This window comes from Zeugodacus cucurbitae, chromosome 2 (genome assembly GCF_028554725.1).
Source record: "Zeugodacus cucurbitae isolate PBARC_wt_2022May chromosome 2, idZeuCucr1.2, whole genome shotgun sequence".
NCBI classification, from domain to species: Eukaryota; Metazoa; Arthropoda; class Insecta; order Diptera; family Tephritidae; genus Zeugodacus; species Zeugodacus cucurbitae.
Genome location: NC_071667.1, coordinates 29,831,331 through 29,858,226, shown reverse-complemented (window position 1 = coordinate 29,858,226; position 26,896 = coordinate 29,831,331). Strand labels below are relative to the sequence as shown.

The window sequence follows — 26,896 nt, the reverse complement described above, 5'->3', positions numbered from 1 at the left end:
TATGGGATCACGGACTCATTAAACGCATTTATTGCTGCTACTGAAAATTTATTTATTTATTTTAGATGTCATAGACGAAATTACTTAAACATTTGTGTGTTGCGCATATGCCAGCTTCGATTGGTCGATGCAAATGGTTGCAATCAAATATAGAGACGCTGATGTGTTTTTCAGGCTTTGGATTGGGTTCATCGCCCCTCGGTTGACTGCCGAACAATTATGTTTTAACCATTATTAGTATCAAAGCTAATGGTCAAAAGCACTAAGGCTAAAATATATGACTTGATGCTTTGTGTGATTTTTCTAGACCATGGCCAATGTCCCTAAATTACCTCGAATTATCTGAGAAGTATATTCTGTCTATATGTAGCTGTTTAAATGACTCTTCAAAGGTATTTTGTCCAATCTACTGGCACTGAGGATCTTCAACCTCTTTATTATCCTAATGTGTAATTTCTACGTTATTACCACCGACACTTCAAAAAAAATTTCGAATCAATCAATTAATTCTAAATTAAAATTTTTAATTAATTCTATCTAAAACTCATTAATAATTAGCGTAATGACTAGATTTTGCTTAACAGTCAGTATACAAACAAAAATTACAATAGAATTTAAATTTTATGAACATTCCTTCCACGTCCATGGCTCTCTGCACTGCCGCAAATATTTATTATGACCGCCGCGTGGTAAATATAGGCCAATGTAATTAAATGACATGTAGTGCTTATATGTATTTAGTATTTGATCGCTTTACCGACACATTTCGCAATCGAACATTTGCCAGATTAATAGCTTTTAGTGTAACATTAATTTTATATACAAATTATGTGTGCAAACGTTGGGCTATCGTGCCGAAGTATTTTGCTGTGCCTGATGCTAGTGTGTTACGTGAGTAAGTATTATTTGGAGGATATGTTGACAGCACTTCATTTAAAGCAGTATGTATGTATGTGATTGGCGTTCAACCGTTTAGCCGGTTATAGCCGAATCGATGATAGCGCGCCACTCCTCTCTTTCCTTCGCAGTTCGGCGCCAGTTGGAGATTCCAAGTGTAACCAGGTCGCTCTCCACCTGGTCCCTCCAACGGAGTGGAGGCCTTCCCCTTCCTCGGCTTCCTCCGGCGGGTACTGCATCAAACACTTTCAGGGCTGGAGTGTTTTCGTCCATTCGGACAACATGACCTAGCCAGCGTAGCCGCTGTCTTTTAATTCGCTGAACTATGTCAATGTCGTTGTATAAATCGTACAGCTCATCGTTCCATCGTCTGCGGTATTCGCCGTTTCCAATGTTCTGAGGTCCAAAAATCTTGCGAATGATAAGCGACTTGTATAGCTTGATTTTGGTTCGTCGAGAGAGGACTTTACTGTTCAATTGCCTACTCAGTCCAAAGTAGCACCTGTTGGCAAGAGTAATTCTGCGCTGGATTTCGAGGCTGACATTGTTGGTGTTGTTGATACTGGTTCCCAGGTATACGAAATTATCTATAACTTCAAAGTTATGACTGTCAACAGTGACGTGGGAGCCAAGACGCGAGTGCGCCGACTGTTTGCTTGATGATAGGAGATATTTCCTCTTGTCCTCATTCACCTCCAGACCCATGCTTCGCCTCTTTATCCATGCGGGGAAAAGCAGAACAAACGGCGCGGTTGTTGCTTCCGATGATATCAATATCAGCGGCGTACGCCAGCAGCTGTACACTCTTGTAGAAGATTGTACCTTCTCTAGTTAGCTCTGCAGCTCGTATTATTTTTTCCAGCATCAGGTTAAAGAAGTCGCACGATAGTGAGACACCTTGTCTGAAACCTCGTTTGGTATCGAACGGTTCGGAGAAATCCTTCCCAATCATGACGGAGCTTTTGGTGTTGCTCAACGTCAACTTACACGGCCGTATTAGTTTTGCGGGGATACCAAATTCAGACATCGTGGCGTAAAGGCAGCTCCTTTTCGTGCTGTCGAAAGCAGCTTTAAAATCGACAAAAAGGTGGTGGTGTCGATCCTCTTTTCACGGGTCTTCTCCAAGATTTGGCGCATGTAAGTGGATATTTGGTGAATATCCATGTCCATGGTGGACATTCCAGGTCTAAAACCACACTCCAATCAGTTTGTTGACGGTGGGCTTAAGTCTTTCACACAGTACGCTCGATAGAACCTCATAGGCGATATTTAGGAGGCTTATCCCACGGTAATTGGCACAGTTTTTGGGATCTCCCTATTTATGGATTGGGCAGAGCACACTGAGGTTCCAATCGTCAGGCATGCTTTCTTCCGACCATATTTTGCAAAGAAGTTGATGCAAGCACCTTATCAGTTCTTCGCCGCCGTATTTGAATAGCTCAGCCGGTAATCTATCGGTCCCTGCCGCTTTGTTGTTCTTCAGGCGGGTAATTGCTATTCGAATTTTTTCAGGGTCGGGTAATGGAACATCTATTCCATCGTCATCGATTGAGGAATCGGGTTCGCCAAATCCTGGTGTTGTACTTTCACTGCCATTCAGCATGTCGGATTAATTAATTCACATTACGAATACATGTATGCATGTACACGAATGTACCTCATAATTCTTGTCATTTTTATACTCTCGCAACCTGTTGCACAGAGTATCATAGTTTTGTTCACATAACGGTTGTTTGTGTCACCAAGAAATATAAGAGTTAGATATGGGGTTATATATACATAAATGATCAGGATGACGAGTAGATTTGAAATCCGGATGTCTGTCCGTCCGTCTGTCCGTCTGTCCGTCTGTCCGTGCAAGCGATAACTTGAGTAAAATTAAGATATCTTAATGAAACTTGGAACACATGTTCCTTGGCACCCTGAGGAGGTTGCTTTCGAAAATGGGCAAAATCGGTCCACTGCCACGCCCACAAAATGGAGGAAACCGAAAACCTATACAGTGTCATAACTAAGCCATAAATAAGTTATGAAAATGAAATTTGGAATATAGGATCCCATTAGGGAGGGGCACATTTGGATGTAATTTTTTTGGAAAAGTGGGCGTGACCCCGTCCTCAAATAAGTTTTTTTGTATATAACTCGCAAACCAATAAAGCTATATAAGCCAAACTTTCTGCAGTCGTTTCTTTTAGCCATTTCCTTATACAGTCCAAAAATGAAAGAAATCGGATAATAACCACGCCCACCTCCCATACAAAAGTTAGGTTGAAAATTACGAAAAGTGGGTTAACTCCCTAACGAAAAACGCCAGAAACACCAAATTTTACATAAGAAATGGCAGAAGAAAGCTGAGATTTTTTTACAAAATGGAAAATGGGCGTGGCGTCGCCCACTTATGGGTCAAAAACCATATCTCAAGAACTATTCGACCGATTTCAATGAAATTCGGTATATAACACTTTCTTGACACCCTGATGACACGGGTGGAATATGGGCGAAATCGGTTCACAACTACGTCTACATCCCATATAACCCAATTTTGAATTCCATCTGATTCGTTCACTTTATAATGTATTCATAAGGAACCAATGAAGCTAGCGGAATAAAACTTTACACAAATACTGTATTTGAGCTGTGACATCACTTGTGGAAAAATTCTCAAAATCGGACCATGACTTTTTAAGGCCCCTGATATCAAACATGAAGAACTCAGTGCCTAAGGTTAATTTTTCACCGAAAATATAGGTAAATCCCTCAGATATTTTAATGTAATTCATTCCCTCTGAATTTTTTTCTTATAACAGTTTCTCTCTGTACCTGAAATGGTAAAAATCGGGTCATAACTTCCCCCAGATCCTATATACCTAATTATAAGTAATATTAAATTAAGTGATCGTATAGTCTTCGATACATTGTATCTTGGTGGTGAAAACGAGTGAAATCGGTTTAGGAATTACCTCAGTCCCCATATACTATTTATGATGATTTTCGTTATTCTATTGAACTTTATGCCGAATATATGGGTCGAATTGTGTTGTCTTTATAAAATTACATCAATAAATTGCGAGAGTATAAAATGTTCGGTTACACCCGAACTTAGCCCTTCCTTACTTGTTATATTAATAAATAAAAATTAACCAACACTTAATAATTCGAAGTTTTATTTATTTTCTCTCACAAATTTCGAACCATTTGATATTTCAAACACTCGATAATTCGTAATATTTCAAGAGTCCCTCGAGTTTCGAATTAACGAGTGTCGACTGTATAATTATTCAGCGACTATATTTTCTAAGCGCATTACCTTCACCTTCTGGGAACTGAGTAGTGAATATGAAACATGGTTGCTATATTATGTATATTATAGCGTCAATAACAAAGAGGTTAGAAAAGCTTCAAATCGACTACAAAAATGGTATATTAAAGTTGCTATTGTTGTTGTGAAGGTTAAAATGTTGTGGTTGTTCACAGTAGGAATGTTAAAGCCATCGACAGAAGTATTTAGCTCTAGACTATACCTAATCTTTCGTCCAGTTAGTATATATGGTCGCTATAGATTTAGTAGGTGAGATTGTTAGGCTTCCAGTAGTAAAGAAGCGAGAGAACATATGTCATCGATTCCATAGCCCGACGTCAATATCGTACAATCATCACTATAAGAGACTGAGATCCCCGGGGATGTAGAAGTTAAACAGAAGAGGAGGAATGCGCAACAATTGTAATTGACTGATGTGACTTATTATGTCCTAACGCTCGAAACTGACAGTGTGAGGAACCAGGATTAACGAGTTCTAGCATAGGAATTGGAGTGAGTTGAAGGTAGGAACAGGTTTTAAGTTGACTCCATCCATTGCATGTTTTGCACCTAACCGAGGTGGAATTTGGATGGAGCCTTTTAGCGCAGACGTCGCAGAAATATTCCTCCTGACCCGGGCTTGGTTCAATGACAGCCGAATCAAACGATTGTTCAGGAACGCTACTACAAAGTGTTGTTCAAGCAAGGACACAATTTATAAGCACCGGAAAAGTGATGAAATGTGCTAGGAAATCGCCAATAGAGTATCTGAAAATCACCAATACTCATATCGTTAACAAATTTCAGTAAGTGTTGTGGGACGTTTTTGAAGCAGGAAACGGCATTATTTAACCTCTTAAATGCGCTGTTTCCGAAAGCCAAATATCTACTCCGGAAAACGATCACATGGAATGTGACCAATAAAAAGTCTGTGGAAAATTAAATTCAAAATTTGAATTGGTTAAAAAGAAAACCATTTAGACAAAGATTAGATACATGGAATTTGCTTTGGGTTCAAATTTAATGAGACAACACACCAAAAATCACTTTGCTAAATGAAATGCACACATGTGTATGGCTAGTCCGTTGTAAAATACACCCAGCGATTTGATTATAAAACGAAAGCCTCCGCCAATAAGTGACACATCTTTGCTAAATATGTAACTCTGAATATTAAATAGGTCAGTTCAATATCATGCAACAATTTAAAAAGCAAACCTGTTCATATAAATTAACTAATTCATCATAGTGTGCATATTTTTTTGGAGGGAGAGGTAAATTCCTGCCGACAAAGTAAATATGTCTTTAAGAATTTTGCCTTTAAGCTGCTGGATTATAAAGCAAGTATGAAAATGATTTAACTACAAATATGAATGTACATTGTTCATTGTATATGTATCTACATATAGGTGTGTATGCACAAATACAATTCACCTCTGATAGATAAAGACGAGTATGCGGGCCTGGAGATACGAGTAAAAAAGCGTATTTCATTACGTTCAAACGCAATCACACGGAAACTGCTATAGAAATGTGTGAAAGCCAGGTATATATGAAGCGACGAAGCATAGCATTCAATGAACAGTAGCAGGATTAATGAAAAAGTGAGTTGGTTTCTTCTTCTGAATCAAAATGTTACTCATACGACATGCGAAGCGTGAACGAAATGACAGAACAAAAGCCATGTCCGCAAGCAGTTGAATTGTATTGAAATTGGCAAATCAGCAGATGAGAGCAGAGCAAAAATGTGTGTAGATATGTAAGCGCTTCCTGCTCAATGTTGATGGACGATTGCCGTGGGGAGAATTCATTGTGAAGTGAAAGTGACGCTTTTACTCGGCATAAATTGGTAGTAACAATGACATTGTGTCGTGGCCGAGTACTACTAACGGCTTTCAATTGTATGTATATGTGCGTGTGTGTATAAAGCATGGTGTCACCTAACGAGCTAAATGTTTCCCGAAGGAATTTTTGGACCAAACATTCATTAGCGTAACGTAACGCGCGACGGAAGTAAGTGCATTGGTATGTGATAATTGTGCGATGATTAGTTGGTACGAAAGCGATGCGATGCGCTGTGCTAAAGCTTTATTGTTTTTGTACTCAGCAGCTGGAAGGGGCTTTAAGTTGTTGAGAGAATTTAAATTATGGTACTGTGGCATGCAACATGAGCTGAATGGTTTTTAGTTAGAGTTGGGGATTTGTAGATCAGCTGCTGTGATTTTGTTTTTATTGTTGTGCCTTACGTGGGAAACACTATATATTTAAGAAGTTTCTTTTTATATTTTTAAGTTATATTTGTATGTGTATTTGTGATCATGTATCCAACCGCCTACGAACTCATCGATTTTCTTTTTATATCCCGAAAATTTCGCGTCATTTTAACCGTTTTTATTGTTTCTCTAATTCACTGCGAATGCTTGCTCTATGAGTTATGCGAAACACAAGGCAAAGAGCCACTGCGCCCATTCATCAGTGTTAGTAACAGTACTACTTGCGGCAAAAAAAAACAACAACACATTAAATACGAAACCGAAACAGCAAGCACTGACAGCGGCAGCAGCAGAAGCAGAAAAAAGCGACAGCGATTTGTGCGCCTTGGCTTGTAACTAATGGCGGCTAAATGAAGGCGCACAAAAGGTGCAGCACATAAAAAGTGAATGAAAATAAAGCGAGCGATATAGTAGACTCCTCGTGAACGCAAATAAATTAGGCAGACGCGCGCGCACACATACATCGCGTGCTGTTCGCCTGTGTTGGGAAGACGGTGACGCTGACGCTGACGCCGACATCGACACTGCCATTAGCGTTGACGTTCGCATTGGCAATGGCGTGGCGTTGCCCTTCGGGCTTGTTGGGGCCGGCGCGCAACCCGTCGATGGCAGTCAGCCGGAATCAGTCGCGTGCGAGACGTCCTGGCGTACAGTGGCCTTCACTTTTGGTGTTTTTCAACGCTCTTCCGCTGCGTCTTCGTGCTTTTGACTTGTTGTTGACGACGCTGACAGTGAGAGCGAGAGTGCGGCTGACTCTTTTCAAAAAGGCACCGATGCGCGGTGTAAGCTGTGCGCGCAGCTGTGTCGGTTTAAGTAATTGCGCGTGTGTTTGTGTGTGTGATTCGTGGATTAACGGTTTATTCGAAACAAAGCCAAGACTGTGGGGCATTATTCGTCAAAAACATTTTTGTATTTGCCTTCGTGTTCTCCTTCGCACTATTCGCAAGTATTTTTGTGCAGTCATTTAGAATAGTTCTTTAGGACTGCATTGCCATTGAGTAACCATCGGCTATCAACTCCGCCATTCATTAATATCGAACATACATACATGCGTACAAATATAGTTGCATAGCCAGATGGTGTCATTATGGAAACGGCTGACACCGCCACGACTTTAATGAGCTCTGAATGCAGAATAATTGATAAATTTGTTCAATTAGTGACATTATCAGTGGGGACGCGATAAAAAATCAGATAAATTCATTAAATAGCAGACGGGCACATAATCCAATTCACACACACACACACATATGTACATATACATATGTATTTGCTGGAGTGTTGGCATATGTAAAAGCAAACAAAACAAGAAAAATTAATTTCAAGTGGTTTTTTGGATGAAAACTTCTGTGCAAGTCCCATCTGCCCACGCCGCACAGCTGGGTGCTTGAGCTGCCAATGAGGCACAGTTAATATGGCAAAGTGATGACACAATTCCGCACAGCGAAAACAACCATTTATTAAATGTGAAATCGATGCAACAAGTTGTACTGTAACGGATAAAACTCATTTCAATCGAGTGCATATACGTACATAGTTGTTGTTGTTGTTGCAAACGGTTCGTCAAAATTGTTAAGTGCATATTTTAATGAATTACGCTTCGTGAAAAAAGAGTAAATGTATGGCGATTGTTTTATTTCAGTGGAATAATACGTGAGTGCTATTCAAATTTCATAAAGCATATTTTAATTTAATAAATGTTTAACATTTAATAAATATAAAAAAAATGGTGTAAAGGGAATAACAGTAAAAATGGCTTAATGTTGGTTAACACTGAAGAACTTAGAACATAAACTTTGGTATAAAATTAGTGGATAGAAATGCATATTTCTGAATATGTTTAGTAAATTTTGTATAAAAATTAATTATACTAAAATTTCCGTCATTTAAATCAATATTTTATTACAAATAGATTTATTTTATCTAATCTTTTATACTTATTTCAATTATTTTTTAATACAAAAAATAAAATATTGATTTCCGACTTATTCTACTTTATGAGTGATTACTGAGGTGTGTCCGCGTTAACAGCATAGTTTAGTTAATAGCCTTAACAGACGGCAGCGTTAATCCCCATTAACTCTGCACTTAATCAGATGAGCTCCAAATTTGTAGGTGACAGACGGCAGCAAAGCGAGTTTGAAACTCTCTTAAACATTTAATTGAAAAACAGCTGTCCGTCCTGCTTGTTTTCATTTACAATAGAACGAAAGCGGTAATTTTTAACAATGTTGCCAAGAAAATGCCAGTTAGCAAGGGAGTTAAGTGAGATAACTCTTAAATTAATCCCGATTAATCCGGATTAACGCCGTCTGTCTGATTTAAACTAGAACTTGGACGAATCGATTGATCTTGACATTTTTGAAGTTTTGAGTGATAATAAAGCTACCCTTGAACACGCAACTTCTTCAGAGATGTGTCGTATTAAGACAATAAATAGACGTTTTGAAGCTAAGAAATCCATGTAACCCCTGAATAAGATTCCAAAAAAGGGGAAAAATTATTTTTTGCAATTTTTAGTTAGATAACTTTTACTTAATTATTTTTTATGTTTTTTATATGTTTACCATTTGGTTGTGGATTGATCGTGGGTGCACATAGCCTAAAGTTATATATAATAATAATATATTATACATATATATAGTAATAAAATTGCACTTTTCTACTTATTGAGAGTCAGTTTCCTGAAGAAGATAATGACTTGCAAGCGAATTGCTATGGTTTTATTAATTGCATTCTTCATTGTGACGTCACAATTTTTCCTTCAGTGGCTTGCAGTTGTTTTTTTTTCGAAATCATAAATTACACACGGCTGGGAGTTGGGCCAAACCATTTTTTCCCACAGTATATAAAGTATCAGAGTTGAACAATGAATAATAGTTGTCTCATTTCAGTAGCGAAGCTTTTAGTAGTTTAGAAGAAACATTGGAGACAGACTGATTTATTCACTTTCAGTTCGCAGTGAAATCCCAAGCTTTTCATTAAATTTTGCTGTGATATTTGTAATAGTTTATAGAATACTAGCAGACTGCTCCGGCTTCGCAAGGGAAAATTCGTTCTTGAAATTATATTTTATTTGCAATGAGCTAAAACTTGATTACGACCTCTAGTCTTTGGTTTCCGTTATCTTCCCCTCTGATTATGAAGGCGTTGGGAACGCTCGGAGTTCGACGCCCTAATGCTAGCTTGTATATTTCTAATATTTTGTACTTCAAGCCACTGCACACGTTCCGTACTCGACTCTCAAGTGCGTACTTGGGAGGTTCAGCTGCTAATGCTCGTTTCTCGACTCCCTGCCATGCGATTGCGATGCGAAGAGAATGACTTGCAAGACGATATTCAGTTTCAAATTAAGATTCTCCATCACGAAGTCTTTTTGATACCCTCACCTAGGAACTATTTGAAGAGAGTTGAGATTCTAGCAATAAATATAGTCTATGTTACTCGGGGTGAATGTAGCTTTCCAATGGTGAAAGAATTTTTGTAATCGGCACAGTAGTTTGTGAGTTTATTCATTACCCTTTATAATAATAGTAGGTATAGATTAATACATAAACTATTCCTCTCCTCTTTCTGTGGATATACCTAATGGATGAATAACCCTATTCTATGCTTGTTTCTAAAGTGTAAATATTCACTCTTAGAGAAATAAATTTTGAATAAGACATTAAATGGTATTATGTTTTACATTCTGTTGTATTGTTTAGCGGCATACACTGATTCGAAAGTGCTGCACACTTATCACATAAAACAAATATTTTTTAGAGGAATATGAAACAATTCTCCGAAAAAGCTCAAAGAATAATAAACACAAGAAACACCGATGCCACGTAGAAAACACTGCGTTTTGCGTTTTTATTGATCGTAAAACGCGAAATTTTCCAAACACTCAAAACAAGCAAATCCAATTGGACAATAGAAATATTTGAAAATTAAAGACATTTTATATCTGCACTAAGGTAGACGGTTCAGAATCGAAGCAAGCGCCGATAAACATATGCGCACATATTGAAGTATTCTAGAACACTTTTCTCGTATACATATGTAAATATGTGTATTTGTTGTTGTTATTGTATTTTATTGTATGTACGAGCACATCAATACAAATGTATCATTACGTCGGCGATAAAATTTTATGAATTTAATGAGCCTCCATGGCGTACAGCGCTGTAGATGAGAAATGGGTGGGAAAGGCGTGAAATGTTTTATGTGCCAACATAAACAACAACAATTACAACAACAGCGACATAGCGTAATTTGTTCGACACTCCGAGGTTTGTGGTCTCATTGTGTTTACATTTATCAACAAAGTAACAAATGGTTATATAAAGAAATCAATGGGTAATGATAAAACCGAACACCGTTATTAATTTGCTGCAAATATATAATTGAAATAATTGCAATTGCCCTTAACACCACTCGAACACCATAAGTCTACCGCCTAACATAAACTACATATGTACATACGTAAAAGCGAATAAGGAGGGGAGTCGGAGGAGGCAGATCGGAGAGCTACAGCTGTGTTAACGGTGATGTTTTGCCACAACCTTTTACAGTTCGCTGCTGGTGCAAATAAAACCGAAACAAAAATGTGAATACTTTTAGCCAAGAGAATTTTGCGATTTTCAAGTGATCCAAAGTAGATTTCTGTCGGAATTTTGTTTTGTTCCCACACATTTGCGTCCATTATTGACCCAATAGCGGACGTATTTATGTGTAAGCAGGGAAAACCTAATAAAACACCATCTGCTACGATTAAATTAATTATCAAAAAGTCCGCGTTGGTTATGGGACGCGAGCACGCGTGGAGCGGACGACACCCAGTCCAAGCGGCGCAGGTGGCGGGACTCGCCCGTCGTAAATATGTGTGTAATCCGTGTGTATCTCTGCTGCGATATGATTAAATTGTCCATCAGAGAGCGTGCTCGGTGGTGTGCGGTGGCAATTAACCAGCGGTTGGTTCGTAATTGGAACACCGCATTTTATGTATGAGCATTTTAATGCTTCGAGTTTATTATGAAAGCTATTTGGCAAATATTTGTTCAGCGCTGTTGGTGAATGAATGACGGAGCACACTAAACGCCATGCATATTGGCTATATTTAGTTAAGACGAGGCGTGTACATACATATTTATTGCATGCCAAAATCATCTAAGCCACGTTACAAATGTGTACTACGTTGCTCATTGATTCGAAATCATACAACGGCAAACATCAGGATATGTTTTATATTACTAGGAAAGTATTGAAAGCTTGAGTGCAGAACTTCAATCCGCTAGATCCAACCTTTTGAGGGTAGGTATTACTGGGTCCACCATTTCGAACACCGTTGTCAATATTTTTTATACATTGTGGTATACAACTTTAATATTATTTATCTATTTTGTAAGTTCTTATACGAGTACTAAATCACAGTATGTTCAAGAAAACACCTTTACTGAATCGACATTCATATGCCGTATCAACTGGAAGTTAGCGTGGTTTGGGGAATCCATATTTGTGCCGACAACGAAATAACCGATTGAATTTATTTTGGAAGGATAGCTTAGGTTAAAGGGGCTTATTTCCTGTGTCACAGGAGATCCCACTTGGACAGCTAAAGTCAGTCATTTGTGGTTTCGCAAACTCCTCAAAAGGGATGACCAAGATGCTCAAGTGACGACAAAGCGCTTTGAGTAATTCACGAATTTGTACAGGTTTCGTAAAGCCAGAGCACAATCTTTGGCGAGAGGCCCCATTCTCTTCTTGGAAGGATAGGACTTCAATTTCAAACTACCTTGTACATGGAACTCCGTCAATGTTTGTTAAATTCTTTTTTACTTCTTTACTTAATCTGTACTTAATCTGTATTAAAGTTTTTTTATATTACTTCTTAAATCCATTAATTTTGAGTTTGGAAACATTTAATTTAATTTTGTTGTGTATTTTTATAATTATCCGCTAATTTAATTTAGCTCATTCTGTTGGGAATCCTTTTCTACGCCGTTTCAAGATGCTGGCTAAGCCTTAATTAAAGAGTTAGCCTCATCAAATGTTTGCAAATTAGCCTAACGTAAGCAAATTAATGAGAATTCCACTTCAATGCATAAAATCAACATGGCAAAGCTAATTAATATTCTTAAGCATATTTTTGCTGCTTGAAGGGTTAAATTGAGTGTTGAGGCATAAGTAGATGTAATAATAACAACTAGGCATCAATCTTCCTAGTAACTTGCAGGGTTGGAAGGAAACAAAATCAAGCGAATTACACAAAAACCGAGAATATATAAAAAATTATATGAAATTTTGAAGTATTCTGTTTAGAGCACTCTTCTACGAGTTTTGTTTTTATTCTGCGCGCTTTAGGCTGCCTACTGTGATTCAAATTCGCCTACTAGCCACATATTCCCTTTCTGCATAGGATACTGATTTTGCCTACAGAGATATTTACTTCAGTCCTAAGGTGAAAACTTTCACTAGCTGCCTACGCAGATCATTAACCCTCAATTAGCCGAACATGGAATTAAATCAGAGCTTTTGTCAAGTAGCCATTTTCAATTAGTGTTATTTAAGTATTAATCAATTTCGTTGTGAGATTCAATAAATAGTTGTATATTTAATGGTTCAAGAACTCTCGTCCGTCTCCCAAATTAAATTAGGACAGCGAAAACTCCGTAAGTTTTTAAACCGTTTAAATTAAATATGTTCAGTCACTTTTAAGATAGACGATAAACTCAGCTGCACCCATGTAGGGTTAAGCGAGACCGGAAGAACCAACTACGCATGTAAATATTGGCATATTTCATATTTCCCATTGTAACAAGATGAAATCTTACCTTTACCAAAAGTTGTCTTTGCGATGTTATCACTGAACATAACTGTAAATCACATGCATTGTATGTATGTATGTATGCTTGAAATTAAATAGCACTTTTTTGGCTTATGACGAAAACAATAGAATGTACAATATGGCCATGGCTGCTTTTACTACTCCTCCTTATCTCCATTTTCTACGAAACGCATTGTGGCATTTGCATTAAATTCAAATTATTCGCAAAATGCCTTTTATTTGTTGAACATTTTGATTTGGGATGGAATGCAAAGTTTCCCAGCGACGGCTATACCGTTGTCTCAACAACTGTGTCGACCGTTAGATGAAAACAACAGCCAGCCAGGCTGATAGACAAGGTGCAAATTGAGGCGAATAAGCAGCAAACAAAAGTTTCGCAGGCCAAATGGCAGGCAAGAAACTAACGAATCTTGCGTGCTCGGCAACGGCAGCGGCACCTTTGCGAGCATTTTTGCGACCGATGGCACTTCAGTTCGTTTCGCACACGGAACCGGTGAACGCTGGAGTCTGCCTTCGTCCGATTGCTCGGCGATTTCTAGTTGGTATTTCGTCGAGACAAGACACCTGTTCGTTGAGTGCGCGATTAGTGCGTTCACACTACAGACGGTGCGGTGAAAAAGTGCAAAGCAAATCTAATGAAAAATGTGCAAAAATCTGCTATAAATATTTTGAAAAATCAACAAATGCACGTTGTATACACACAAGACAAATAATAACGGGGTATAACGAAAAATTACGGTATATTGTAAGCCGGTTGTTGTTATTGTTGGCGCCATATTGCAATTATAAATGTGCTGATATTTCACTCAATTGCCTCAATCGATTGGCAATGGCCGAAATTAGAAATCATATTTTAGACAATTTTTCCGATTTTATTGTCTGTGTGCTATTGTGGCCAATAACGGTTATATGGCGATTCAGTGGTGTGTTTTCCACGATTTGCAAGCCTCATTACCGATTGCAACTTTTTGTAATTTTTGTTGCAGTTTTTTACAAAATTGTTTATTTTTCATTTAACAGTGTGACAACGGACGGAATACCGTTACTTATGCACTGAAAGCAGTTATTCGAAGCGAATCGATTTCTAACTTTTACCGCCTCTGTAAACTACTCAATCATTGTACTAATTTTCGCAACTTACTTAAGCATTTAATTTGCTTACGAATGCACTAGTATATTTACATATGTGTACATATATATAGGAGAGTTATATATATATATATACAGTACGAACTCGGTAATCGCAACTAATAGAAATCTAGGTAGTTGCACTTATTGAGTTTGTTGCACCCAACGAGGAAAAATATATAACAAGAAATATGACAAATGAAAATCGTTTTATGATATAGAAAGCTTATTTTTTTATTAAAAATTTTATTTTTTAAACATATCGGGTATTGTTGTCTGCACTTTCTTCTTATTAAGTGTTTTTATTATAGCTCTTTCACGAAGCTCTTTCAGAAATATAATGTCTTTTATTGGAATATCGTTTTCCTCAGCCCACTGAATGCATGTGTTAAAAGATTGCATAGCAACTGATCCTTTTATTTTAGGAGGTGGAATAACATCCGCTTCGCTGTCATCAGAATTTTCAATTTCTACGGCTTCTTTATCCACTTCTTGATAAGCAACACTTTCGTGCATCCATTCATTTAGCTCTTCATTTGTGAACGAATCATTTGGTGCAAGTTCTTGGAGCATTGATACAAGGATTGCGCGTTCATTTTTAATTTCTCTTTTTAGAATGCTGAGAGGAATATCGTCCTCTTCACTCCACTCAATCTGGTTTCATTAAAATATTCCAGCACTTGCGAATGGAGCTTGCTGACACTTTTCCCCATGAATTTGCAAGAAGACAGATAGCATGTCTTAAGTTGAATTCCTTTATTTTTTCCTCCAGATGAGTGGTTTTATTCCCTATTAAATGCTCCAAAAGACTTTTTTTGTAATAGACTTTTGTTAAGTTAATAACGTTTTGGTCCATTCGTTGGAGGATCGCGGTACAGTTAGGAAGACACATAACGGTTATCATTCCATCATCACTTTTCATCTCATTGTCTTTAGGATGACACGGGGCGTTATCCAAGACCAATAGGGCTTTTTTGGGAAGTCCCTTGGATTCTAGAAATTCGCATACCTATAACAATCCAAAAAAATACAAATAAATTTTAAACAAAAATTCAATACATTTCGTATTTCTCACCTCAGGAACAAACGTATGATGAAACCAGTCTTCGAAAAACAAAGTCATCCACGAGTTCTTGTTAGCCTTGTAGACAACGGGCATTTTTTGAAAATTTTTGAATGCTCTAGGGTTTTTTGCTTTTCCAATGACAAAAAGCTTAACTTTGTGCGTACCCGAAGCATTTGTGCATGCGAGAAATGTTATTCTTTCCTTACTAACTTTCCGACCAGGAGCAGATGATTCCTTGAAGCTCACCAACGTTTTATCTGGTATCTGCCTGAAAAACAATCCGGACTCGTCGGCATTGTAAATTTGTTCTGCAGAAAGATCAAGCTCCTTGATTTTATTTCTAAAACGTATTACAAATGGGCCGACGGACGCTGTCTTATTGGAAAGCTTCTCTCCACAAATTTTCAAGTGGCGGAGGCCATATCGCTTTTTGAAATTAGATACCCAACCATTACTTGCATGAAAACATCCTGTCTTTTCTCTTATTTTCTCATGGAGCTTGCGAGCTTTTGCTTTGACGATACCGACGGATATAGGCACATTTTCACTCCTTTGTTTCAAAAACCACTTGTAGAGAGCCTTTTCCATTCTTGGGTATTCACAAGATTTTAAGGTTTGACGTTTTCCTGGCCCAGCTTCCATATTTCTGGCATATTTAAGTATACAAGCTTTTTTCTTCTTTATTCTTGTTATTGTCGACTTGTGAACTTTATAATCAATGCAAAGAGCTTTGTCGATACACCACTTTCTAGTTTATCCAAAATTTCAGTTTTTTCTTTAAATGTTAGTTTTATTAATTTTTTTGTGACCACCATGACTTTTACACATAAAACACTACTGGCGTGTTGCAAAATAAACTGATAATGAAAGTCATTTGTTGACAATTGCTCTTAACGCACACAAAAAACAGCAAAGTCGACAGAGCAACGGTAAAATAACGATCAGTTTGTGAATACATAACAAAAAAATGCCATAAGAAGAAACCGACAAAAAAGAACTGATGCAAAATATATTTAGATGTAAAGTTGCAGTTATTGAGGTCAATATTTTTGAGTAGTTGCACTTATAAAGGTTACAATGCTATGTTTTATAGTGTTGCATGAATCGAGGAGTTGCGTGTATCGAGGGTTGCGGTTACCGAGTTTATACTGTATATAATACATATATCACGTGCAAATATGCAAATCACATCTCAGCGCATCGTAAAGTCGTTTGAGTTGTTGAGCACGCCAGTGCCCAGTGCATTCCAAGGTGTACACGTCGTTCTGCCTGCTGATCGAAGTGTTGACATTTGTTGTTGTAATACAATAAATATTTTCATTTGCAGCATTTTGTTGATTTGTTGACAATGTGTCGTTGTATTCCACTGAAATGTGACTTTGTATTGTTGGCCGTTGGACTGTTGTTGCATAAATTGTGATCTCATTGCTGCCGAATGTGTTCGAAAACGCTGCGGAAAGTGCTAATCAATTCTGATTTATTAGACTGAGAAATTTTTGTTGTTGTTGATTTCATGTCTCGACTTTGGTAGGTTAGGTTAGGTTAGGCTGGTAGGCCTGAAAGCCACACATAGACCAGTTTTGGAGTCCCGTCACATAGTCAATGAGGAGTAGTGTTCCTTTAGGTATCCTTTATGTCCTTCGTCTTTTGACATTTGCTTACCTTATTAAAATAGATTTGAAGCTCCGGGCCATCTTCGAAAACTGATTAAATTTAAAAATGTATGAATTTTATAGTAAATTAATAAAATACATGTTTATCGCACTTGTAATGATATTATTCTAAAATGCAGTTTACAAAATCTTCTTTAAATTTAGGCTAACAAATTTTAGCTTATCTAAGGAAAAACGTTTTCGAATGAAAATTTATTTCTTCGACTTAATATCTATACATTGGTTACGGTCTTCCAACATTTAGCTGCCTTTCGATTGTGTGAAACCTAGTGGCCTTGACCTCCTCATTTAAGTGAAATATTTTCCAGCGGACCAAACTAAGTTTTCCCGTTAGATTGTGTCATAAGCAAACAAAATTTAATCGCCGTTTTCCGAAGTTAGCTTCGAATTTTGAAAATAGACTTATTGAAAAGCAATATATATTAATTCCAGGATGCAGTTACTAAAAAATTAATATATGGTTATAAACAACTTTTTCTTTACATCATTGAACTACAACATCAAGCTCAAGATGATTGACAGATGCTATGAGAGGTCAAAGTTGGTTGTTCGAAAAGAAATAAAAACTTTATATTTCGAAAAATACTGGACCAAATTTTGAAAATGAGATATCGTTAAAGGTTTTTCATAATGTACGTGATTATATAATACCAGTAAAAATACTTCAGGCAAAAACTGTTAAGTGTAAACATATATGTACATCTATTATTAAATGAGAAGAAATAGGCTTTTAAACAAAAAGTTAAATAAAAAGCTTTAAAAATTGATCTAGTATTTTTTGAAATCTAATGATACATACTATACTTAACAATGGCGTTTTCAAAATTCGAAGGCGAATATTTCGATTTTGGAAGGAGGACTTCGAAATTACGGAAGGATGGTTTCTCGCAATTTATTCTTGAGCACAGCCGCTGTCTTTTTATTTGCTGGATTATGTCTATGTCGTCGAAGAACACATACAGCTCATCATTCCATCTTCTGCGGTATTCGCCGTTGTCAATATTCAAATGACCATAAATCTTCCGCAAAACTTTTCTCTCGAAAACTCCCAGTGCCGTCTCATCGGATGTTGACTCGTCCACGCTTCTTCACCATAAAGTAGGACGGGAATGATGAGGGACTTCTAGAGTTTAGTTTTTGTTCGTCGAGAGAGGACTTTACTTTTCAATTTCCTACTCAGTCCATAGTAGCACCTGTTGGCAACGATTATTCAGCGTTGGATTTCATGTCAAACTTGATTTGTGTTAATGCTAGTTCCTAGGTATACGAAATTGTCTACAACTGCAATTTAATTGTTAAGATAACACAATTTGACCCATTTATTCGGCATAAAGTCCACTTCAATAATCATATACATGTAGTATATGGGGGTTGATGTAATTCCTGAACCGATTTCATCACCAAGGTAGACTATGTCCAAAACTAAAAGCGAATTTTTGAAAAACCTATAATTAGGTATATGGGAGAAGTTATGACCCGATTTTAACCATTTTTAGAAGAAGAAAATTCCCTCTAAACTACAAGAGATTTAGCGATGTTTTCGGTAAAAAATTGTAGGCGACACCATGCCCATTTTCCTTTAATAAAATCATAAGGATTATAAAATAAATTCATTGTTATTTTGAGATTCCCACACCTTAGGAGCTCGCCTAACAAGTTGTAATTGCCGCTAAAGACTTGAAAATCGATTTGCTTTGTTTACTAATTTACACACGTATTATGTACCCATTTACATAGCGGACTATGTATGTAAATACAATGTATGCATATTTATGTATAAAGTAAACAAATAATGAAAATTTGTTTCGAATTATTATTGAATTTTTTCGTGAATTTGTAAAAACAAAAGTAAAACGTGTAAAGCATCAATTTACACCATTTAATCGGCACCGATTCACTCGTCGCCACATAAAATTCCGCGGATTATTTTCTCATTGATGAAATTATTTATGTTCAGCTTAGAAATCCTAAATTAAGTTGAATTAAACAAGAAGAACGCAAAATTAGCATTGGCAATTTTTTGTGTGAAAATTAGGTATTGGCTGAAAAAACGCAGAACCCAACTGTAACGGAATTATTTGCATATAAATGAGGTAATTACTCATCACATTCATCACGTTCGTCGCTGCAAACGATTTGTGTTGATAAATGATTATAATTTGTGAAAAGGAAATTATTTATTCGAAAATTCACAGAGTACCAAATGAGGTGCAGAAAAATGGAATTTATTACTTTTTATTTTCGATTTGTAGACACCCACAGCAGCATTCTACGTACGAGTACGAGTACGAGTATCTAAATATGCATCTGGAATAACAATAAATGCTTTGAATATGAGATAAGCAACATATTGTGCCTAAGTGCCATTCACAATATTGCAATGGAGCAGATAATTTAAGCAGTTTCGTAAGTGCTACCTACACTAAATACAAATACGAAATTTGATTGCGCTTAATACAGGAACGCCTTAAATATGTCTATGTGAAAATCATCCATTTGAGATTTGTCTGGTTGTCCAGGCAGCTTTTCGGAAAATTTATTTTATTGCTTGGGAGCAGCTGGCAGATTTAGCTAGCTGGAAATAGAGAAATATGAGAGAATATTCATGTCGGTACCACAGCGCGTCTCGGAAATCACAAAATGTTGTTTTTACAAATATAAATCTTAAATTTTAGTACCAAAATATTTTTTATCTTCTATTCAATAAATTATTTTTACTGTTATTCCCTCCAATTCAGACATTTTAAAAGTCGTGCTTACGCCCATTATATATGTGGGTGCGGATGAGTGTGTTTACCAAATTTTATTTACTCTATTTTCCTTCCTGTAGATTTCACAGCCCACGCAAATAATTGAAGTACGAAAGCAAGAAGAAAGGGAAAACGCAAAGAATAATAAGCAAAAATAAAAAAATAAAGAGTCAAGAGTCAACAATCAACAGTTTATTTATTTACGGCAATCAAATGGAAACACACTGATGACAACAAGCCCTACAGCATGAGTGCCATAAATCAGCCTTCCCTCACCACCGAAGCTGCCTCGACTAAATTGACAAGGAAAAACAGCGTTTTCCCCGAACTATTAACAAGGTCCTTCAATTCGCGCGACGCCACTTCCATGGCGCGGCATACGCAGAGCCAACAATCCAATACGCTGATAGACAGACTACGCAGACAGCCAGGTAGTATGGCGGAGGGTCGTCTCCTTGCCAGCGGAAGCGGTGCACAGCACTTAAAAACTCTACTCTACAAGTTCCTGGCAATAACGTCGACCGCCGCGACAGTTTCGGCCACACCCGCCGACGTGGCCGCCACAACGACAGCTACGACGGGCACACAGCTCACGCGCTTCACTGTTGCAACAGAGTCAACCGCAACAACGTCAATTGCCACAAATGCAACTTCGTTTGCGGCGACGCCGTCGACTTTCGCCACAACTCTGAGTGCCGTATTCCCCAGCGTTGCAACCGCAAATGCATTTATTCAAATGAATACCATCACGGTCGGTGGAGATCCCCCCCATGCCGGTGACAGCGCCAAAGTGACACTCTACGACTCCAGCACTGCGTCGATTTTGAATAGCAGCAGTGCTGCCATTAGTCCCGCCACCACCACTGCCAGTGCCCAAACTGCTGCCTCCATGAACGCTTACCTGGTCGCGTTGCCTTGGCCGAAGGCGCTCGCCGTGGCCATTTTCGTGCTGCTGATCCTGGTGACGGTGGTCGGCAACACTCTAGTGATACTGTCTGTGCTGACCACACGCCGGTTGCGCACCGTCACCAATTGCTTCGTGATGAACCTGGCCATCACTGATTGGCTTGTGGGCACGTGTGTGATGCCACCTGCTGTTATGCTCTATGTTGTTGGTGAGTTAACTGCATATTTGCTCATATATATTTATATGCACTTATTGTTGTTGTGTTTGTTTGTTGACAACACAGCGCTGAATATTGGCAAAGTCATCGTTTGCTCTATTTGCTTATGTGTATGTGTATGTGTGTGTGTTGGCCGAGATGTTTGCTGTGCGATTTATAGATACAGAAGGTAGGAACTCAGCAAAAACTGAAATGGATATTATTTGTGTCGTCAGAATATTAATCAACGTAGCCACATGACTAGCTTAATACTCCGGAAATGTTAGAAAAATAGTTCCCTATCTGAACAAATTTTCGAAAAAAAGATAAACAAAACAAGTACTGATCGTGTGAGTGATGAGATTTGGGTAAACCATACCCTTGGAGGCATTTTTCGACAAGATTAAATAATTTTTTTTAGGAATAAAGAGCATCTCAACATTAAACATTTTTATCTACAATTTTGGTACTAATAGAGGCAAGAACATTTTACTCAATGATTTGGGATGACAGAAATTATGCTTCTGCTATCTCTGTAAAATTTACAGTTATTCTATTTCATAAAAGTTTCAAAGGGATGAGGCCTCTTCTATGCCCAAAAATTCAATCAAATCTCTGGAAAACTGCGTGGTCTGGCACATAAACATACATATGTGAATATGTATTCCTTGGCATAGCGTTAAAACAAGCCAAATCGTACCTCAACCGCACTTACTCCCAAGGTTAACTTTATAAAGGTGATTCAAGCAAAGAATTCAGAACTTCAAGAAATCTTTACTCAAAACGGGGAAAAAATCTTTGCAAAAAGGTCTACCAACAAGAACGACATGATGTTAAAATGAAATAAATTTGGTCAAAATTGTTTCTGTTCTGTTCTGTTTCTGTTGTTATGCAGATAATGATTATACTATTTCTGATTTGAACTAAATGTCGGCTCTATTCGTATATCTCCATCCGTTTTCGATGCTCCGGTGAAGCATTTCGGCTGAATTTTTTTTGAACATGGTCGCCACATGATGTCAAAACCACATCCTGCCTGTTGGTAGATACTATGTCCTTCCATGTCATTTCCTCATTCATTATCACAATATTGTTGAAAATTCGTAAACTTTTTTTTTTATATTGACAACATTAGATTTTTACCCACTGTGTGTACATATGTATATATGGGTATGTATTTTGTAAAAATAATATTGCTGCTGTCTGTGGTTTTGGGTGATTGACTTGTTACAGTTGCAATGCGCGCTCGTTCGTTCTGTGGCAAACAGTTACAATAGACAGTTGTTTAAACTGATTACCGTGAAATTGTCCAACAAACAGGTGAATTGTGTTTGCGGTGATTGAAAAATTCATTTGCGATTGCTTGTGCGGTTATTGTTGCGTATGTGTGTGTGTGTGTGTGGCATGTGGTTACATTGTTATCAGTTTCGAAAGTTAGTTTGCCGATTGTCATAGTACCATTGGAGAGCACCATAGCATAATAAAAGAGGCCAGTGTTGATTCAAAAGTAAATTATTCATCCAATTTCCAACGATAATTTACATACGAATAATTGTTTGTCGTAGGAATTGTTTGAAGAGCAGTTGCTGTGTGTGGATCACAGATTGTGATATGTAACTTGAGTTGAGATGAGTCTTAATTTGAACGAGTGATAATATTTAAAATCAACACAACTTCAGTTGGTAGACTAGAATTGAACGTTTTAATAAAGATATTAGTCAGTTGTGATGCCGCAAACTTCCCAAAATGGATGACACAGATACTCAAGTGACGACAAAGCGCTTTGAGCCTTTCACGAATTTGTACAGGAAACTGATTTGTAATCGGGACAGTTCAGCTGGTTCTCCGAAGTTTGTCCTGCCCAGATGTTTCAACCGCAGTCTAGCGAAAGTTGGGCAATGAAGGAGAAAGTGTCTCGATATCTACTCTCGCCTTCTTCCATGCAACTTAGACAATTTGCATCCATCAGGATATTTAGCCTCACGGTATTTAACCCCATCGGGCAGTGGCTCAGTAACGGCTTCTATCATTACGACGAGCTGAGCTTTAGTAATAGTAAATAGCTCAGTGGATCTTCTGTCGCACAGGTAATGACCGTTGTCAAACCACCACTGACCACTGATCCAACGCGGAGTTAGTGGGGTACCAGCTTGTTCTCAAACTAATGAGATTGCAGCTTGGGGGCTTTTACGCGCTAGCTCATCAGCTTTGTAGTTCCTGCGAGACCACTATGGCCTGGGACCCAAACGAGTCTTATATTAAAGTAGCTGGAAGCTATTGATATATAGACTAAGCACTATGTGACTAGTTTTGAGCGAATAGTTAGCGAGCACATAGCTAGGATTGCCGCTCTACTATCCGAGTGAATACTCACCTCTCTGACAGAGGTGGCAGTTATGAGTAATTTTTTTATTATGTGCAGAGAAAGACTTCTCGGTTTTAAAAATGCACATGTCTTGAAGTTCAGTAACTGCACTAGTCTTGTTTTCCGCGCACTTTTAATTACAGAAATAAATTCCTTTGAAAAATCAAGTGCAATTGTTTCAATGCACATTCTTTTATGATTTGTCTCTAAATGAAGGAACCTGTGCATTTATATATCTCATTGAATTAGATATCCATCGAAAAATTTATATCATAGAAGAGACGGAAGTTTCATGTTACCTGCAGAGAGATAATATTTATATTCGCTAATTTTAGATTTTGTTTCTTAGTATTTATAGAAGTTAAATCGCGATATATGTATTTATATTGTGGTACACATTAGTATATTCATACTCGTATATATAATACCAATGAATATTAATAGTATCAAATTGAGCACACAGATTTTTAAAAATGGTTCAACTGTATGTAAACTGATTTGTAGCAAGAGAAGAAGCCAAATGTTTTCGCAATTTGTGCAATCAACACATTTTCATCGGTAGGTAAGCTAAGCGCGGGAGAAGAAGAGAGATGAATTCGTAATAGATAGGTTGGTCGCGCCTCTAGTTCTGCAGGGTATATGCAGGGTGGGGCTAATGAAAAGATACCAACTTCTGAACGCACAGAGAAACAAAAACAAATGTAAAGGATAAATACCACACATACTCTGTATAGTAAAGGCAAAAGTTGTCATTGAAAGGTGACAACAACGGCAACAACATGAAAAAAGTAATATGAGTAAAAGTTTCACATCGAATGATGTTGAGTTCACGCGACATTTGGCATGACTTTATTAAACTTTCAACATGTCGCCAGACACGCTGTTACTTTCCATGAATTGAGTTACCTTAAATTGGACGGACTGCCTGCTGTCGCCCCTTGCGCGATCCCTCGCTAATAGCAATTAAGCAAACTGCCGAGTGAGTCACATATGAATGCCACCCAGTTAATGGAAATTAATTACTTCTTCGAAACTGACCGACTTTGCGAAACGGATTACGCGCCTAGTCCCGCAGACAAAAAGGAAGGATGATGAAAAGTAGTGAACATAGAATCACTATTTATTTGGGAAAGAATATTCATATGTTCGCATAAATGAAATCGTGTCATTTTTGCTGAGAATAACCGAAGTATAAATAACTACATCTCACCAAAAAATACATTATTAAGTGATGCTTAAAATTTTCGAAATTAAGTGATTTTAGCGAAGATTTTAACAGGTTCATTAGCTTCCAGCCATTTTCCCACGCAGGATTTTCCAGAGATTTACCCCTTTCTAATTCAGATCTTAAAATGTATACTTTTTGCATCACTTGATATACATATAGCATATCGCTTGTATCTATATCTGTTCTTCATCACTCTAATTATTTCGGTGGATAATTTGAGATCTTTCTATCCCGAAAAAAAGCAAAATTTCCTTTAAGCTGCTAGCTTTTAGCAAGGTTCATCTTCTATTTTCAAAGTTCTCTGGGAGAAGAAGAGGCGGTCATAGCTAGACACTTTGTTGCTAAGCATTCGTTGCATTGAGGTAAACAAGGTGTACCATATAAGAAGGTGCCCACAGAAGAATTTATTGGCATCCCAAATACCAGCTGTTTCAATAGAACAAGCGCGAATCTCGTGGAACTTGTGAAAGTGTTTGCACCCTGTGTTTTCTTAATTTTTTTAAATGTTTTTCAAACGCAAACCAAGAAGCATATTTCGGTTTATTGGGTAGGAATAATGTGTGTGTGAGTGGTTAATTGCGTAGTTGTTGCTCTAATGTGTTCACATCGTTTGTCGGCCAAGTAAATACATAAACACACAAGGATTAAGGGCAATTAAGACAAGCAGCAATGCCTTTAGGTGCTCCACCGCGTACTATTTTATTGTATGTTTACAGTTTATTTTTGTTGTTATTGTGTAATATAATTGCACCTTGTACGTTAGGTCACATCTGCTAATGACACACACTCACTAATTTGCCTATTTGTAACGAGTGTTTCCCAGGAAGCCAGTAGGTGCAGGTAATACCAGCATGTGTATGCGTGTGTGAGTGCTCACGTGTGTTTATTTGCCAATTTGTGCAAGGATACTGTGAACTTTTAATGTCCTCGCAACAAAACACCACACAAAATATTTACTAATCCTAGACTCTTAATCTTTCATATATGTATATTCGCTTCACCGGAAACTCGACTGCAATGGCTGCGCTACACACACACCCCTCCACACATCCATACAAATACGATACATATGGCTGCGCATATGGCTTGCAGGCAGCTGGCACTATGGTTGGATCTTGTGCGACATTTGGATTTCACTGGACGTACTCCTCTGCACCGGCTCCATACTGAGCTTGTGCGCCATTAGTCTGGACAGGTAATTTACAACGTTGCCACACAAACAATAAACAGAAACATTCAATAGCACACAAACATACTCCTATATATTCACAAACTTATATAGACTCGTGTATACATAGTGACAGAGCGTTTCGGAATTATTGCAAAAAAGGTGAAATATGCTCGCCCATTTTTCACCTCTTCCGTTATTGCGCTGTCCACTAATCGTTGCCACTGTCATCGTCGCGGAACGTCAAACAGGGAGGCAGAGTCGCCGAAAAATTGCGCAAATCTATTTGCTGACATTTTTATTAGCCTCTGCCATTAGAGCTTTCACTGCTTTTGTTGGCCTTTATACTTTTTGTGGTTTTTCATACATTTTTTGTGGTCGACACAAGTCTCAATTACAATTTAATGACACTTCTCTGCTTCATATATACAGGAGTACATACCATATATAACTAGTATGTAGACAGTCGCTTAACGTTAAAATTATTAAGTTGTACTCGTATATAATTTTTTGTTTTAGAAAGGAGTGGAAATAACTGTATGGGTCTTATTTAGGGGTTAGGCCAGCCTAGAATCATACAGGGTGGGGATGGAAATTCAGTTTTAGTAATTTATTACTTGTGCATTAAAGTATGTTGATGCCAAATGGCGGCTATTGCTTAAGATCTGGTGTAAACGAACATTTGATACTCTCTCTCTAAAAAATAGAAAATAGGCGTGTCACCGCTCACTTATAAAATATCATATCTCAGAAACCACTCCACCAATTTCAACGGAATTCAGTTCAATCCAATGGGCGAAATCGGTTGACAACCACTCCTACCTTTACTATATCACAATTTTGAAGTCCTTTATAATATATAAGTTAAGCACCAGCAAAGATATGGGAACAAAACTTTACACAAATACTGTATTTATAGCAAAGATAACATGATACGAAACTCTTTAATTCGTGAGAGAGCTGTCAAAGTCCGCATTTTTTATAACATTTGGCAGTGGGGCCACTGCGGGAAAACATAAGTTAGGAGATTTTTATTCGATTTCTTGGGTATTTATTGGTTTGCAGTTTACGCTTAATAGAGACTTCTTAACCAATATTACACCAACACAAACACTTAT

At 37.6% G+C, this 26,896-nt stretch overlaps 1 protein-coding gene across 4 annotated transcripts in view; it reads left to right on the top strand.

The window, feature by feature from the left end:
* Positions 1 to 7,114: 7,114 nt before the first annotated feature.
* LOC105213634 (tyramine receptor 1) overlaps positions 7,115 to 26,896 on the top strand; it is a 32,191-nt gene continuing 12,409 nt past the window's right edge. Inside the window, exons 1-3 of one of the 4 annotated variants that reach the window (XM_029041263.2) lie at positions 7,115 to 8,121; positions 19,995 to 21,029; positions 25,703 to 25,805. In XM_029041263.2, coding sequence (XP_028897096.2) covers positions 20,162 to 21,029; positions 25,703 to 25,805 — 971 coding nt within the window. In that variant the 5' untranslated portion in view covers positions 7,115 to 8,121; positions 19,995 to 20,161. Of the gene's footprint in view, positions 8,122 to 13,759; positions 19,258 to 19,285; positions 19,571 to 19,994; positions 21,030 to 25,702; positions 25,806 to 26,896 lie in introns of those variants that run through there. The other 3 variants (XM_054235301.1, XM_054235300.1, XM_011186594.3) reach the window with 3 other exon arrangements.